The sequence below is a fragment of the Sciurus vulgaris genome (genome assembly GCF_902686455.1).
Source record: "Sciurus vulgaris genome assembly, chromosome: 6".
Taxonomy (NCBI): domain Eukaryota; kingdom Metazoa; phylum Chordata; class Mammalia; order Rodentia; family Sciuridae; genus Sciurus; species Sciurus vulgaris.
In genome coordinates, this window is record NC_136466.1 from 45,633,204 (window position 1) to 45,647,731 (window position 14,528).

The 14,528-nt window shown below is 37.7% G+C and overlaps 1 protein-coding gene across 3 annotated transcripts in view; it reads left to right on the forward strand.

Annotated features, from left to right (window-relative positions):
* LVRN (laeverin) overlaps nucleotides 1-14,528 on the forward strand; it is a 108,811-nt gene that overhangs the window by 56,400 nt on the left and 37,883 nt on the right. For all 3 annotated transcript variants that reach the window (XM_079143878.1, XM_079143880.1, XM_079143879.1), the window contains 2 exons: nucleotides 48-185; nucleotides 9,692-9,767. In XM_079143878.1, the coding sequence (XP_079000004.1) occupies nucleotides 48-185; nucleotides 9,692-9,767 (214 nt within the window). The remainder of the gene's footprint in view (nucleotides 1-47; nucleotides 186-9,691; nucleotides 9,768-14,528) is intronic.

A 14,528-nucleotide genomic window follows, 5' to 3' on the forward strand; every position in this document is an offset into this window, starting at 1 on the left:
GTGTGTTGGATTTTTTTAAAACTTTTTTTGCAAATGCACTCTTGCAGATATATGGAGTATGCCATCGCTACCTCTCCATTCACTTTTAATGAAACAAATGTAATAGAAACTGTGGCAGCATCTGAAGCTGGTCGGTGCATAGCGAAGGATTTCTTAGTCAACAATTGGCAAGCTGTGAGTGAAAGGTAAGAAGGAAGCTGAGATCTCTCTTGTATTGAGGTCACTGACCTGTGCCAGCTTTGGGCTGGCATTGATGCAAAAGTTCTTAGCATTGCCTTGGCAATGGATTAGAGAAACAATGATCTTTCCTGCATTTTGTCTCCCATTAACTGGAAGCCATTACTTACCTTCAATTTTGGATTTCTATGTGAAAAAGGATTTGCACAGGATACTTATCTACCTCAGTTTCCCCATCACACTCACAAAAAAAGTTTGTCTTAAGAGATGCAGATTTGAACAGATGGTTCTTTTGGTATGTGTATATGTGATCCACTCATTTATTTCATGACTTTATTTCATCACCCTATCTTTAAGAAATAATGCTCAGTCGGGCACAGTGGTATACACTTGAAATCCCAGCAACTTGGGAGGCTGAGGCAGGAGGATAGTGAGTTCAAAGCCAGCCTCAGCAATTTAGTAAGGCCCTAAACAACTTAGTGAGACCCTGTCTCTACATAAAATATTCAAAATGGCTGGGTATGTGGCCCAGTGGTTAAGTGCACTTGGGTTTAATCCCATGCCCCACCCCCCAAAAAAGAATACTCATTACTCTGTTGGCCTGGATGTTGCTAATGTCTTTAATTTTTTTGTCAGATTTCTTTTACATAGCTGAATTCTGTATTCTTGAGCACTTTAAATTTCTTACTTAAGATTAAATTTCCTTGCTTCCTAGCACCTGTGTTGGGTAAAAATATATGTTAACATGTAAAATTCAAGATAGCACACCCTCCGTGACTGGTCTTTCTAAAACATTTCTTAACCATTAATTCTGAAAAACCCAGAATTAACCTGTTCTACCTGCTATAAATTTAGCAGCTACAAAGTAGCCAATAGTTAAGATGCAAGTACCTGAAAAGTTGTAAAATACCTTTTCTAAAAAAGTTTATCCTTTTGGAACAAAAATATGTAGAATATAAATATTTAAGAATGTGAATATGATTCTCTTACATGGCAAAATAATGGAATGTTTTCCTTTTGTAAACATTTGTGGAACACCTTTACAATACCAGAAAGATGTTTTGAGTCAAATTTTGAATGTGCAGTTGAAAATTCATTTATACTATACTACTTCTCTGATTCACAATGAAACATACATATTATACCCACATAATAAGAATATTTTTCTTTTCTCCTGTTTTAGACTATCTGTCATTGTTGGTTCTTTGCTTTAGGAGGTTGTTTGGAGTTGAATTTTGCCTTCTAACTCTGCCTGGGTCATTAAATACAATCCCCTCCTTCCTCAACCGTAACTCCCACTGAGAATTCAGAGGTCGAGTTTGAATTCAAAATTATGTACACAGGTACCCTTGTTGCATGAAGTTTCGGAGATTTGAGCTTCATGGGCAGTCTGTTAGTCTCTGTTCTCTCTTCCTGGAGCTTTTGACAAAGCCCTGGGTCTCCATGCCTACTCTAGGTCTAATGACTTTTCTGGTCTATGAAGCCATCTGTCCTTTTGTTTTGTTGGTCAGCTTGCTCAAAGTCATTCACTTTAGCTACCATCCTTGACTCTTCTTCCAGAATCTCCTGCTGACCTCTCTGGTAGCAGTTTTGGAATTAAAATATTAGGCAAACAGCTCATTTCAGAAGTGTGTCATGAGTTGCTTGAGGATCTGAGTTGTAATTGTTGGGGTCTGTGCCATGTTGGCGGCGCCGGGATGGCCCCTGATCACATCAGCAGCGAGGAGGTTAATTGACATAAGCACACTCAGGTGATTTTCTCGTCCACGCACACAATGTATGCGCATGTGTTCTCGAGCACTAATTGCCTGCTTGGAGCGTCTGGCCTAATCTTTGGTAAGAGGCGTGGCCCTGCTCTCTGCCTCCTGGAGGTGATATAAGCGTAGGCGGAGTGAGACAGAGACACAGCAGCCGTTAGCAGAAGAAAAGCAGTAGCAGAAGACCCGTGGCGCGGCAGTAGCCAGAGAAGAAGACACGCCACAGCAGCCATTAGCAGAAAAGCCAGAAGAAAGAACACAGTAGCGAGTAGGGGCAGCAGCGGAAGGCAGATCGCGGAATGGAGAACTGAGACGCATCACTAGGGCACCTTGGGTGGACGTACCCTTAGTTCACAGGATGCAGGACTTTAAGGCATAGCAACTATCTTCCTCTGGGCTCTAAGCAAAGTCTGTCCTTCTCTCAAGGTCTCTCTTAAGCAAAGTCTCTCTCTCTCTCCTCTCAAAGCAAGTAAACCTCATTTCCTCTATCCTCTATAAATAAGCAAGAAAGCAGTGCACTAAAGAGAAAGATAGAAGTGCCTCAGTTTCCACTCCACCACCCATAAGACCCGTGCAAGTTGTTGCTGCAGGCGGTGACAAATATCCACGGATTTTGGAACCGCAAAGAGCCAGCAACAGTAATCACCACAGGTGGTCACTCTCTCCATTCCTTCTGAAACACTGTTGGGTCCCAGAGAAGACACAGTTGCATCCCAGGCTTACTGTCGAGTAGTGCCTGGCACTCGGCATCCTCATACCACTTACAAGTGTTAAGGATAGTATGTACTGCTGTCATTCAAAGTGAAGTGGTCAGTCCCAGGAGCTGTCCTGGGACACAGAAGTGAGCCTGAGTCTCAACTAGAAACTTCCAAATTTAGCAGGGTTTCAGAATCACCTGGAGTGACCAATGAGCATGAAGACACCCAAGTCTGCTTACCCCTTCCAAATCAGAATCTGCTACAACAGTGTAGAAAATCTGTACCTCTCACCGGCTTCCCAGGTGACTTTGGTCTTGTTTGAAATGGGACAAGTTGACACTGTATTTAAAATTATATGAGGCTTCATTGCCCCAATATGATAGCTACTAGCAAATATATGGAAATTTACATTAATTAAAAGTAAGTAAAATGTAAGAGTCATTTCCTCAATTACACTAGACCTGTTTTAAGAGCTTAGTGTGCCTATCGGACAGCACAGATAAAGAACATTTCTGTTATCATGGAGAGGTTAATTGGACAGCATTGGTCTCAGGGGGAAACAGCTGCTCAATTCCTTGTCCTTTCTTTTTATACCATACACAGCACATGTGCAAATTAAAACCTCAGAACAGGTTTATAGAATCCTGAAGTAAATAAATGCCACCTGAAAAATATACCTGGCATTGCTGTTCTCTCAGCTGTGATAATGCATTCCTCATATTGATGTCTTTAGCCTGTAGAAGTCACTAGACTAGAAAATAAATGATAAGGGCATGCTTCTAATTGAATAGATTTATTATTTAGATTTCTTTATTAAAAATTAGAGGACAGTTGGCCCATTCATTGGATAAATGTATTAGAACCATAAGAGAAACTGAGTGCCAGGTATATGGAAGTTTTTTTTTGTGTTTGTGACTTTTCTATAAATTTAAAACTACTCTGAAATGAATCTTTTTTTTTTAAATTAGAGGATGCACAGTACATGTGTTCTATTGAAAGGGTGCTGATGGCAATAATTGCTCTTAATTTAAGTAATTTTAATTATGTTTTAATTTTTATTCCTCAGAAGAATTTAGAGAACAGGAAAATGTTGGCAACATTCTACTGAGGCTTAAATTCTACTCTCTGAAGTTTATTATCTGTCAATTTATCTAAATCACCAAAGTAACTGTATTAAATAAGAGCATACCAGAAATTCCTTTCTTAAATTCCAAATGAGTCTTTTCTTATCTCCAAGAAGTTCCTAGATTATAAATGCATGAATTTTTAACCATGGCTTGACTACTTCTCTTTTACTCAAGAAAATACCACACTCATATAATAGATGCCGTATTTATGGCATATTAATCTCACTCTTTTTGCTCATTCTACTACAAAAAGACTTTCAGACTCAAATAAGTTTGCTTTCTACATTGAATACATTTATTTTCAGTGTTTAGTTTATATACAGCAGTCTTGTTCAATTTTGCTGATTGTTTTATTTAGAATAGTGATTTTTTATGAATTATTAAGATAATAGTTTAATTTACTAATTAAAAAACATTATATGTCTTTAAAATAGCTCAGGAAGTTAGCTTCTTTGTACATCAGAATATTTAATTATCGCTTACTAAACTGTTATATTTGATGAGTATTTACATATTACCAGTCTTCATGTACTTATGAAGATAGTATAAAAAGCATAAGTTAAAAAGATTATGCCAAATTACACTTTATATTAACTGTGCAAAAAGTATTTGTACTGGATTTTCCAAAATGTGACAGATCACTTAGGGTTTCTCAAGTGTGTTCCACTGAATGTTATTCATGGAAGACACTGATAAGCCTTCTGTGAACAAGGTAGAAATAGCCCAAGCTGTTTCACAACTGTCTGTTTTCACTACCCCTCTTGTAAACTTACAAGATATGTTAGCATTGTAAAGTCTCAAAAAGTCTTGCATAAATAAATGTGGAGTTTTCCACGCATTTTGACTACTTAGCATCTTATAGGTACAGTTTTTCTAAACACAGGCTTTGGATATGTGTTAGCTTTTTTTGCTGTGATCAAAATACCTGACAAGAAAAATTTAGAGAAGAAAGGTTTATTTGGGGTCATGGTTTCAGAGGTTCATTCCATGGTCAGCCAGCTTCATTGCTCGGGTACTGAGGTGAGACAGTAACATCATGGTGGAAGGATATAGTGGAGGAAAGCTGTTCATTTCATAGCAGCTTAAGAAGCACAGAGGGAGGAAGAGGCTGGAGAGAAGACAAACTTGTCAATGGCATGCTAATAGTGACATACTTTCTCCAATGAGGTCCCACCCCTCCCCCAATAGTCTATTCAACCACATGATGAGATCAGAGCCCTCATAGTCCAATTATTGTCTAAAAACTCCTCTTCTGAACACATGAGATTTTGGGGTACATTCTGTAAGCACAGAACGACGGATGCAGACTTCAACAGATTCAGAGAAGACTTATTCATTCAAGGCACTATTGGGACTCATTTTCCAGATGGGAAAATGGCCATCACTTACAGAGGGGATTTTGGTTTTATAGGGTACAATGAAGATGGTGTAATCATTGGAAAATGTGGACTTGTAGTTTGGACAGTCAGGGGCTAGTTATACAGGTTAAAAGGTTGAAACTCATTATTTTCTGGGGAGATAGGACTCCAGATCCTGAGGGATGAGTACTCAAATCTTGCTCATTGCTTATTTTTCTCTGGGATCCATTGTTTCCCAGAGTTTCAGTATTTGCTGTGCCTCCATTTAGGGCTAATTTGCAGTGGGGGAAGGTCAAAGTTCAGGTCCAGCATTCAGTATTTGCCCCTTTCCTTTAGGATTCATTGTTTTAAGGAAAGGATTTACTAGGAAGTTAATCCTTGGCTAGTTTTCCCCTTCCTCCTCCAGAGCTGCACCTCTCCTTCCTTTTCTTTGGGAGCTATCTTGTAGGAATATTATTTTCCATAACTTTTCACATTCTATAGACAAACCATAATAGGATACTGTACTGTCAACAAAATGTCTCTTTGCCAGTTGACCACATACTTCAGAAGAAGAACAGATGAGAGAGACAATTTTTCCAGCCCTTTCATTTAGAACTGGAACTGAAACAACATCTATTTATTTTTTGTCTACTACTTGACATTTAGTCTTTGGTTTCCTCTTCTGTAAAATGACAGATGTTGTATCAAACAAATTCTAAGTTTCTTTCCAGTAACAAAATTCCTTAGTTTTTTTCTTTTCTTTTCTTTCTTTTTAATTTTAAGGTACAGTCCAAACGCTTGTGGGGATATAAAGTGATTAGGACATAGGTCTGATGAATGCTGTGGAGGAGAACTCTCAAAGGCTTTGGGGATTCAAAAGGAAGTGGGGAATGGATTGTGATCTGAACAGTGGTTTGGAAAAATCCTTCTACATGAAGACTGGACACCAGGAAATGTCAGGAGGCAGGGCTGGGAGGCTGATTTGGGTCTGGTCACAAAAACTAATCTGTTGGAACTTAGAGCACTGGAAAGGGGAAGATAGGGTTGAGAAGATAAGTTTGGGGGTAGGGGGATTAACAAGCCTTGACTATCTGCCAAGGAGTTTGACTTTGTGTGTTCTTCACTGGTGATCTCTCGTTTCTAACTTGTGTCTATGAGGCACAAACTGGTTGTGCTTAATGCTGATGGTGTGTTAAGGCTATTAGGGCACTTCCAGAATGGGGGGTTGAGGGAAGATCTACAAAGAACACTATAGCAAAGTGGTGGTTTATTCCTCTAAGAATTATATAAAGTGTCTCTTCATTATTTTCCTTGTCCTTTTATTTGATGTGATTTTATTTTTTTCAATTGCACATGATTCCATTAAAGACATAATATGTCACAGAGCACAGAGTCAAGAATACAAATGTAGATTCAGGCCAATCATAGGTTGAAGTGAATGTGACCTTTAACAAGTTTTTAAATCTAAGCTTCAGTTTTTTATTCCTAACATGGGGATAATAATAATAATTATGTTTTAAGATAGTTTATTAATATTCTACTTAAAGTATTTGGCACACAATAAATGCTTGATGTTCATTATTATTAATATTATCTTATTGGATTGATATATCTGTTTTATTATGAGTCCCCATGTCAATCAGTTTCTCTCTCAATACAGTCACTTTCTACTTTATGACATTGATAACATCCTTCAGCACTCTTGGAATGCCATGATTAGAATGAAAAAAACATGCCTTAAGGTTGGTCCTTTAAAATGTTTATATTTGCAATAATTGCAGATTTCACAACCACCTGTAAAATAATTAGCAATTAATTTTATAGGCATTTAATTAACCAAGACTCAGAAGTTTTTAATGGATTGTGGGATTGGTCTTGGCTGTAGAATATAGAATTAGGATGAGCATGCGCAGAGGGGCTTTCCAACCACTCCCAAATGGTGTTGTTCTTCTGGGATCCTGTGCTTAGGGATACAGATTTAATGGGCATGGAATGGACAGGCTGGCACATCTAAATGCAGAAACAAACATCATCTCATGTCTGGCTTAGGTTCTGGTCATGGAGTGGTCAACACTGGTTTTGAGTATGTCCTTCCCTCGTCTCAAGCACTCATGGGCACATGTCTCACATGCAGGCAGGTTCGTGCATGTCATTTCCCATACTACGGTCATTAATGTTGAGCCCACTGACTAGCAGTACACAGACCTCTCCTCCCCTCAGCCAGCTCTAGCTGTCTTCCCAGGGAACCTGATCCAGATAAATATGTTCAAACATCTGATTCGGTAAAATGACTTGGTCCTGCTCCCACTCCCATGCGCAGGACATTGCACTTGCAGCTGTGGGGAATTTAGTTAATTGCTGAACTAAAGATGAATTTTTGAATGCTGACTCCAAGGGAGACTCCACCGTCCTTGGAAAGATATCTTTTAAATTACAAGAAAGTCAGTAGGTAACAGCTGTCTATAGATCCTGTGAAAGAACTTGAACAGGGTGAAACAACAATATTCATGTGACTTTTTTATTGTAGTATTAGAAGTGGTGATCCTGCCCTTGCCATCCTTGTTAAGTGGGCTTCATGGCTTATAGAAAAACCCTTAAGTTTCATTTAAATACGGAATTCAATCAATTTCACACCTAACTGATCCAAAATGAAACCTTCCCTCCTCTTCCCTAAATACATGATTTCTTCCACTGTTATTATATTGCATAAATCCTAAGCTTGAAAGCATGGATTCATTTTCTCTTCTGCTCTGTTGTATTTCATGGTAGAAACAGGGTTGAAAAAGGTTGCAGAGAAACACAAGCAAACTGAGATGTTATCAAAGTGCAGTGCCCAACCCTGGAGAACCTGTCCTGTGACCAGGCCTGGGATTAGGCCTCAGTGCTCCCCAGCTTGCCTGGTGGCCATGCTCTTCACAGGGTATCAGACCTGGCTGGGGACAGTGGGGAGACCTAAGAGAAATGGGAGAGGCTGAAAGCCAATCAGACTAGCGTACCAAATCACTGCACCCACACTAGCATTGAGTGTTAGTTACCATTTTTTACAATGGATAAAAGGATAGCTATTGACATACGTTGGCTAATTATATCAATTACAATAAATTTGAATCCTGAGGTATAAACTATTTGTAATGCAAGATAATGCATTTTTCAAGAGTGATAAATCATGTCTTTCTCAAAAACAACTCCTGAGATTGAGGAATCTAACTCTGTTGTTCTAATTTTTACACTTGGTAATTTGCCAGAGGTAATTTCAAACCCAGCCCCATTTCTTGGTATCACCATTCTCCTGTTTCTGGCCAAAAATCACACATTTAACATAGTAGGCAGCTTTCCTCTTTTTTACTTTTGTCTTTAAGGTTGAAACTTGCTTTTTTTGAAACTCAAATTTCTTATACTTTGGGTTCTTTTCTACTTACTTGTCTATTTAAAATGGAGAACAAAGGGCTGGGGATGTGGCTCAGTGGTAAAAGTGCTTGCTTAGCATGTGTGAGGTCCTGAGTTCCATCCCCAGCATGGGCAAGGAGATATTTGCTCTTTCCCCATAGACACAGGTTTACTTGCTGAATGTCTCATGTCCTGTCTTTGCTTCAGTAGTCACAGCTTGTCTCAATTGGAACCCTAAAAACCCAAAGCTCAATTTTCTCTTACTTTCATTTTTATATATGCCAAATTTACTCTTTTTTAAATAATTTATTTATTTTGATTGATTATACACAAATGGGGTAAAACAAATTTACTCTTACAATTTTTAATTTCAAGTACACATTTCAAAGTAAATCAATTGCATGAATTAACTGTCAAGGCAACTAAACCATTTCTTTTTCAGTCCATTATAATAATCATATTTTAATTTAATTTTTCTTTCTTTCTTTTAATGCATCCAAAAGTTATTTATTTACATTTTTAGCTACAGCAGCACTTTGGACAGGTATGTATCTGCTCTTTTTCCATAGCAACAGCTTTTTTCAGATGATTCTTGTTAGATACTCAAGGACACTGAACTGAAGGGCAGTTTTTAATTACCATGCCTATTGGAGGTTGGTCAGATTGACATGGGACTGAGTTTTCAGTGATCATCAACATTCTGAGAATATCTGAAGGTAGGAATCCTCTCTCCCAAAACATAACTAATACAACATTTTTAATGCACTGCAGAATGCTTTAGTCAGTGGTTCTGAAAACTGATCCTATGTCAACTATTGCTTTTTAAGGGGCATAATTTACATATTTATTTACTACCTTATAAATTTTCTTAATTTGAGACATGGAACACATATTCTACCTCATTATTTTAATAAGTAAAACTGTTGCTTTTAAGAAGAAATTTTAAAAAAAGAGATTTTCATATTTAAATAAAGCTTTAAAAACTGTTACACAAATAAGTATTTATAGATGTTTTTAGTGCTAAAAGAACATTCCATATAAAAGATTTTCTATTAAAAGATGAAATTAAACTTCATACCTGTTTTTGCCTAGATTTGGGAGATAGGAATGAATAAGTGTGGTATATTTAGTATTTACCTGCTGCATAAAACACAGCTTTATTTTGCAAAATACTTTTGACCCATGATTCGCATCTTATTTTGTAGGTATGGAACACAATCACTGGTTACTCTAATATACATAATTGGAAGAACCATAAGTACAGATCTACAGATCATGGAGGTAAGCACCTTAAATGTTGTGAAACATAATGATACTTTGGAAAGCAGTTATGATACAAAATTGGACTTGCTAAAATTAAAAATAATGTGCTTACCTAAATTATTACACTCTATATTTCCATTTGTTTTATTGTAATATGACCATACAGTGGAATAGTACCCCCAAATACAAAAATAATAAATTTGTGTAGCAGCACAGATGACTCTCAAGTTTGTTATGTTGAGTAGAAGAACCCAGTTGCATTCTGGGAAACTCTAAAGTGACAATGGCTGCCTGGGACAGAAGAAGGGATGAACTGTAAAACCACAAGAGGGAATTCTTGCGATGATGAGTGATGAAAAATTCTTGAGTGATGAAAAATGAGTACTGTATCTTGATTGAAGTCGTGGTTTCAAAGGTCATGGATCCAAACTCATTGATTTATACAGCTTAAGTAGACAGTTTATTGTTCATAAATTACATCCCAATAAAACTGATTAAATTGGGCTGGGGAGATAGCTCAGTCGGTAGAGTGCTTGCCTTGCATGCACAAGGTCCTGGGTTCGATCCCCAGCACCACAAAAACAAAACAAAAACTGATTAAATTAAACACCATGGCCTGAAACTATATTAATAAGTATAGGAAGAGGCTGTGTAAACAAGAAAAGAAACTCAACCTTCTGCAAGCAAGTAAACAAATAAATATGTAGGACCTCAAGGCCTAATATTTGATCCTAAATTTAAAAAAAAAAAGGAGGACAGTCTGTTATGTAGTAATCATGAGGGAATTCCTGAAGGAATTATCTTAGTTTGGGATTTGGCTGACCTGAGGCTGAGCTGTCAGGACTTGACATATCAGGGAGTCCCAGCACAGGGGGAGGAGGGCACACCCAGAACATGCTGGGAATGAAGCTTCCAGGATCAAGACTGAGATTTTGTTTGTATCTTCCAATACACATTAGTTCATCTTTGGCTTTACAAAAACCAGTAAAGTTGTGTTGTTGTTTAATAAAGGAATGAATAAAATTGGTATAAATTTAGCATTCCTCAAAATTCCAAAACTATAGTCTCTATAGTTTTGGGAAAATGCAAAAAAAAAAAAAAAAAAAATGTATTTAGCAGTAGCTATTATTGCAATTCTAAAAACAAATTAGTTATGGTGGATATCTTTGTCAAAGTATTAGTGTCCAAGAGTCCTGCTAGAACATATCAGTCAGTTCACATGATAATAATTAAATAATTAATAAAAACAAAAGTGAAAAAGAAGTCATCTGAGTCCCTCATCCCCACCCACGCATGCAGCTTCTTCCATACATCATTACATCTCTGGCCTGGTCTTAATGCTCCACCCTGCCAGAAGCCTGGCCTTACTCATGCTCTTACGCACACATGGAATCCTTCTATGGTCCGGCAGGTCGCCCACCCTCCCACCACTGCAGCAACCCAATCATGGGCAAGCCACCTGTGGTATGGAGCTGTGGACATGTGGCTCCCACTTACTGGCAAGTGTGGGCAGGGAAGTAAACAGTGAGAGGTTAGTTCCTAGCTCTTTAACCTACTTTCCCATAGAACTTTTTCACACATGGTACTTAGGCTTGATAGCCTAATTACTACTCAATCTCAAGTACATCAAGGTTTAAGTGAGTTTTATGAACTGGTATAAGTACACTATCATTTTATGGTTATATGTGTTCTGAGTTCTAACTCAACACAGAAATAGACTTTCAGAATATCACTTATTCTGTTGGTGTCTGACTTAATGTATAATATTGTGTCAAATGTTCCAATAACTGAGTGCTAGACCTGATCCATTGAGAGTTTAGCTAAAGGATGAATTCACTGTCAAAATAGTTTTTTTTTTAAATTTTAACTAATACATAAAATCGTACATATTTATGGAGTAACTTTTGATGTTTCAATGCATGTATATTATGTAATATTCAAATCAGGGCATACCTATCTATCTCCTCCTTATCTATTCTCTTATTATTTCTTTCTGATGAAAACATTTGAAATCCTTTCTTCTAGTTTTTAAAAACAAATTACAGTACATTATCATCATCTATAACTACCCCACTGTGCATTAGCACACCAGAACCCTTTTTCTCCCATCTAACTATAGCTTAATATTTGTTAATCTACCTTTCTCCACATCTCCCTCCCCCTACTTTGTCCACAATCTCTGGTAACCACCATTTTACTCTAAACTTCTATGAGATCACATTTTTAGATTCCACAATCATGTCATGCTTGTCTTTCTGTGCCTGGCTTATTTCACTTAGCATGATGATCTCCAGGTCCATCTCCAGGTCCATCCATATTTTTGCAAATGACAGGATTTCATTCTTTTTCATGGCTCAATAGTATACCATTATGTATATGTATACACTACATTTTCTTTATTCATTCAGCAGTTGATGGATGCTTGGGTTAGTTCCATTTCTTGGCTCTTGTGAGTAGTGCTGCAATGAACGTGGAGTGCAGATATCTCTTTGACAGAGCAATTTCATTTCCTTTAGATATATACCCAGTAATGGGATTGTTGGATCATATGGCAATTCCATTTTTAAAAAAGAATATTCATACTATTTACCCTAATGTTTATATTAATTTACATTCCCACCAATAGTGAACAAGTGTTCCCTCTGTCGCCGCCCGGGGCAATTTGTTACGGCCTGCAGCAACAATTGCTCGGGTATTTATCGGAGGTGGACTGGAAAACTGAGCTTCTTCTTTCTCTTTAGTGCGCTGCTTTCTTGCTTGTTTGTTTATAGAGGATAGAGGAAATGAGGCTTACTTGCTTTGAGAGGAGAGAGAGAGAGAGAGAGACTTTGTTTAAGAGAGAGAGACTTTGAGAGAAGGACAGGCTTTGCTTAGAGCTTAGAGGAAGAGAGACTTGCTACGCCTCACTTAAGGTCTGCTGCTTCTTACTGGTGCGTCCTGCATCCTGTGAACTAAGGGTGCGTCTACCTAAGGGGCTTAATGATGCGTCCCAAATACTGCGATCTGCCTGTCTGTGATCTGCGACCTAAAAGTGTATTCTCAGTTCTCCGCTCTACGATCTGCCTTCCACTGCTGCCCCTACTCGCTGCTTCTATCTGCTTGCCGCTTCTTCTTCTTCCTTTCTGCTAATGGCTTCTCTGCGTTTCTTTCTGCTAGCTGCTGCTGCTTTTCTCACTCGGCCTATGGCCCGCTTGTATCACCTCCAGGAGGCGGAAAGCAGGGCCACGCCTCTTATGCAAAGATTAAGCAAGGCGATAGATGTCTGAGCAGGCACAATTAGGAGTGCTTGAGAACACATGCGCATACATTGTGTGCGTGGACGATAAATCACCTGAGTGTGCTTATGTCAATTAACCTCCTCGCTGCCGATGTGATCAGGCGCCATTCTGGTGCCGTCCACATGGCACAGCCCCCAACACCCTCTTCTCCGCATCCTTGTCAGTCCTTTCTATCGTTTGTTTATACAGTGGTTGCTCTAACTGAAGTAAGGTGACAACACACTGTGGTTTTGATTTGCATTTCTCTTATGATTACTATTATTGAGCATTCTTTCATGTAACCATTGGCCATTTTTGAGTTTTCTTTTGAGAAATGTCTAGTTAGATTTGTTGCCCATTATTATTATTTTTGCTAGTGAGTTTGGAGAGTTTCTTTTATATCCTGTTTATTAAATGCTTTTCAGAAATATAAGTTAACTAATATTTTCTTCCATTCTGTAGGTTGTCTCTGCACCAAAGTTTTTTATTTGATGAACTGCCATTTGTCTGCTTTTGCTTTTGTTTTCTATGCTTTTGGAGTCTAGTCCAAAAAATACCATTGCCATTCCAATCTCCTGAAGTGTTTCCCCTGTTGGCAGTTTCATAGTTTCAGGTCTTACGTTTAGGTGTTTAATCCATTATGAGTTGATCTTTGTGTGTGGTGAGGGAGAGGGGTCTAGCTTCATTCTTCCGCATGTGCCTCTTCATTTTTCCGAGCATTTATTTCTTGATACAACTGGCCTTTCTCCAATGCATGTTCTTAGCACTACTGTCAAAGATCAGTTGTTTATAAATGTGTGTGGGTTTACTTCTAGCTTCTCTATTCTGTTCCACAAGTTGATATGTCTGTTTTTATGCCAATAGCAAACTGTTTTAGTTATTGCAACTTTGCTAATATATTTTGAAGTTAGGTAGTGCAATGCCTCCTGCCTTTTTTTTTTTTTTTTTAAACTCAAGATTCTTTTGGCTACTCAGGTGGTGTGTGTGTGTGTGTTCCTATACATATTTTAGAAATTTTTTCTAGTCCTGTGAAGAATCTCATTGGTACATTCATAAGGACTACATTGAATCTATAGGTTACTTTCAGGAGTATGGACATTTTACCAATATCGATCCTTCCAGGCTATGGACATTGGATGTCTTTCCATTTCCTTTGTGTCCTCTTCATTTTTTTTATCAGTGTTTTTTGTAGTTCTCATTGTTAGAGTTCTTTCACCTCTTTGGCTGAATTTATTCCTGGTTATTTAGTTATTTGGTAGCTACCAGAAATAAAGTTGTTTATCTGCTTTTTTTTTTTTCAAATAATTTACTATTTGTATTTATAAATGCTATTGAATTTTGGTTTTTTGGTTTTATATCTCGCAACTTCACTGAATGTTTTATTAGTTCTAATAGTTTTTCGGTGGAATCTTTGGTATTTTCTAAATATAAAATCATGCCGTCTACAAACTGATAATCAGATTAAAATATTAAAAAATAAAAGATAAAATTTGCATTATACACCAAATTTTGAACTTTGGAA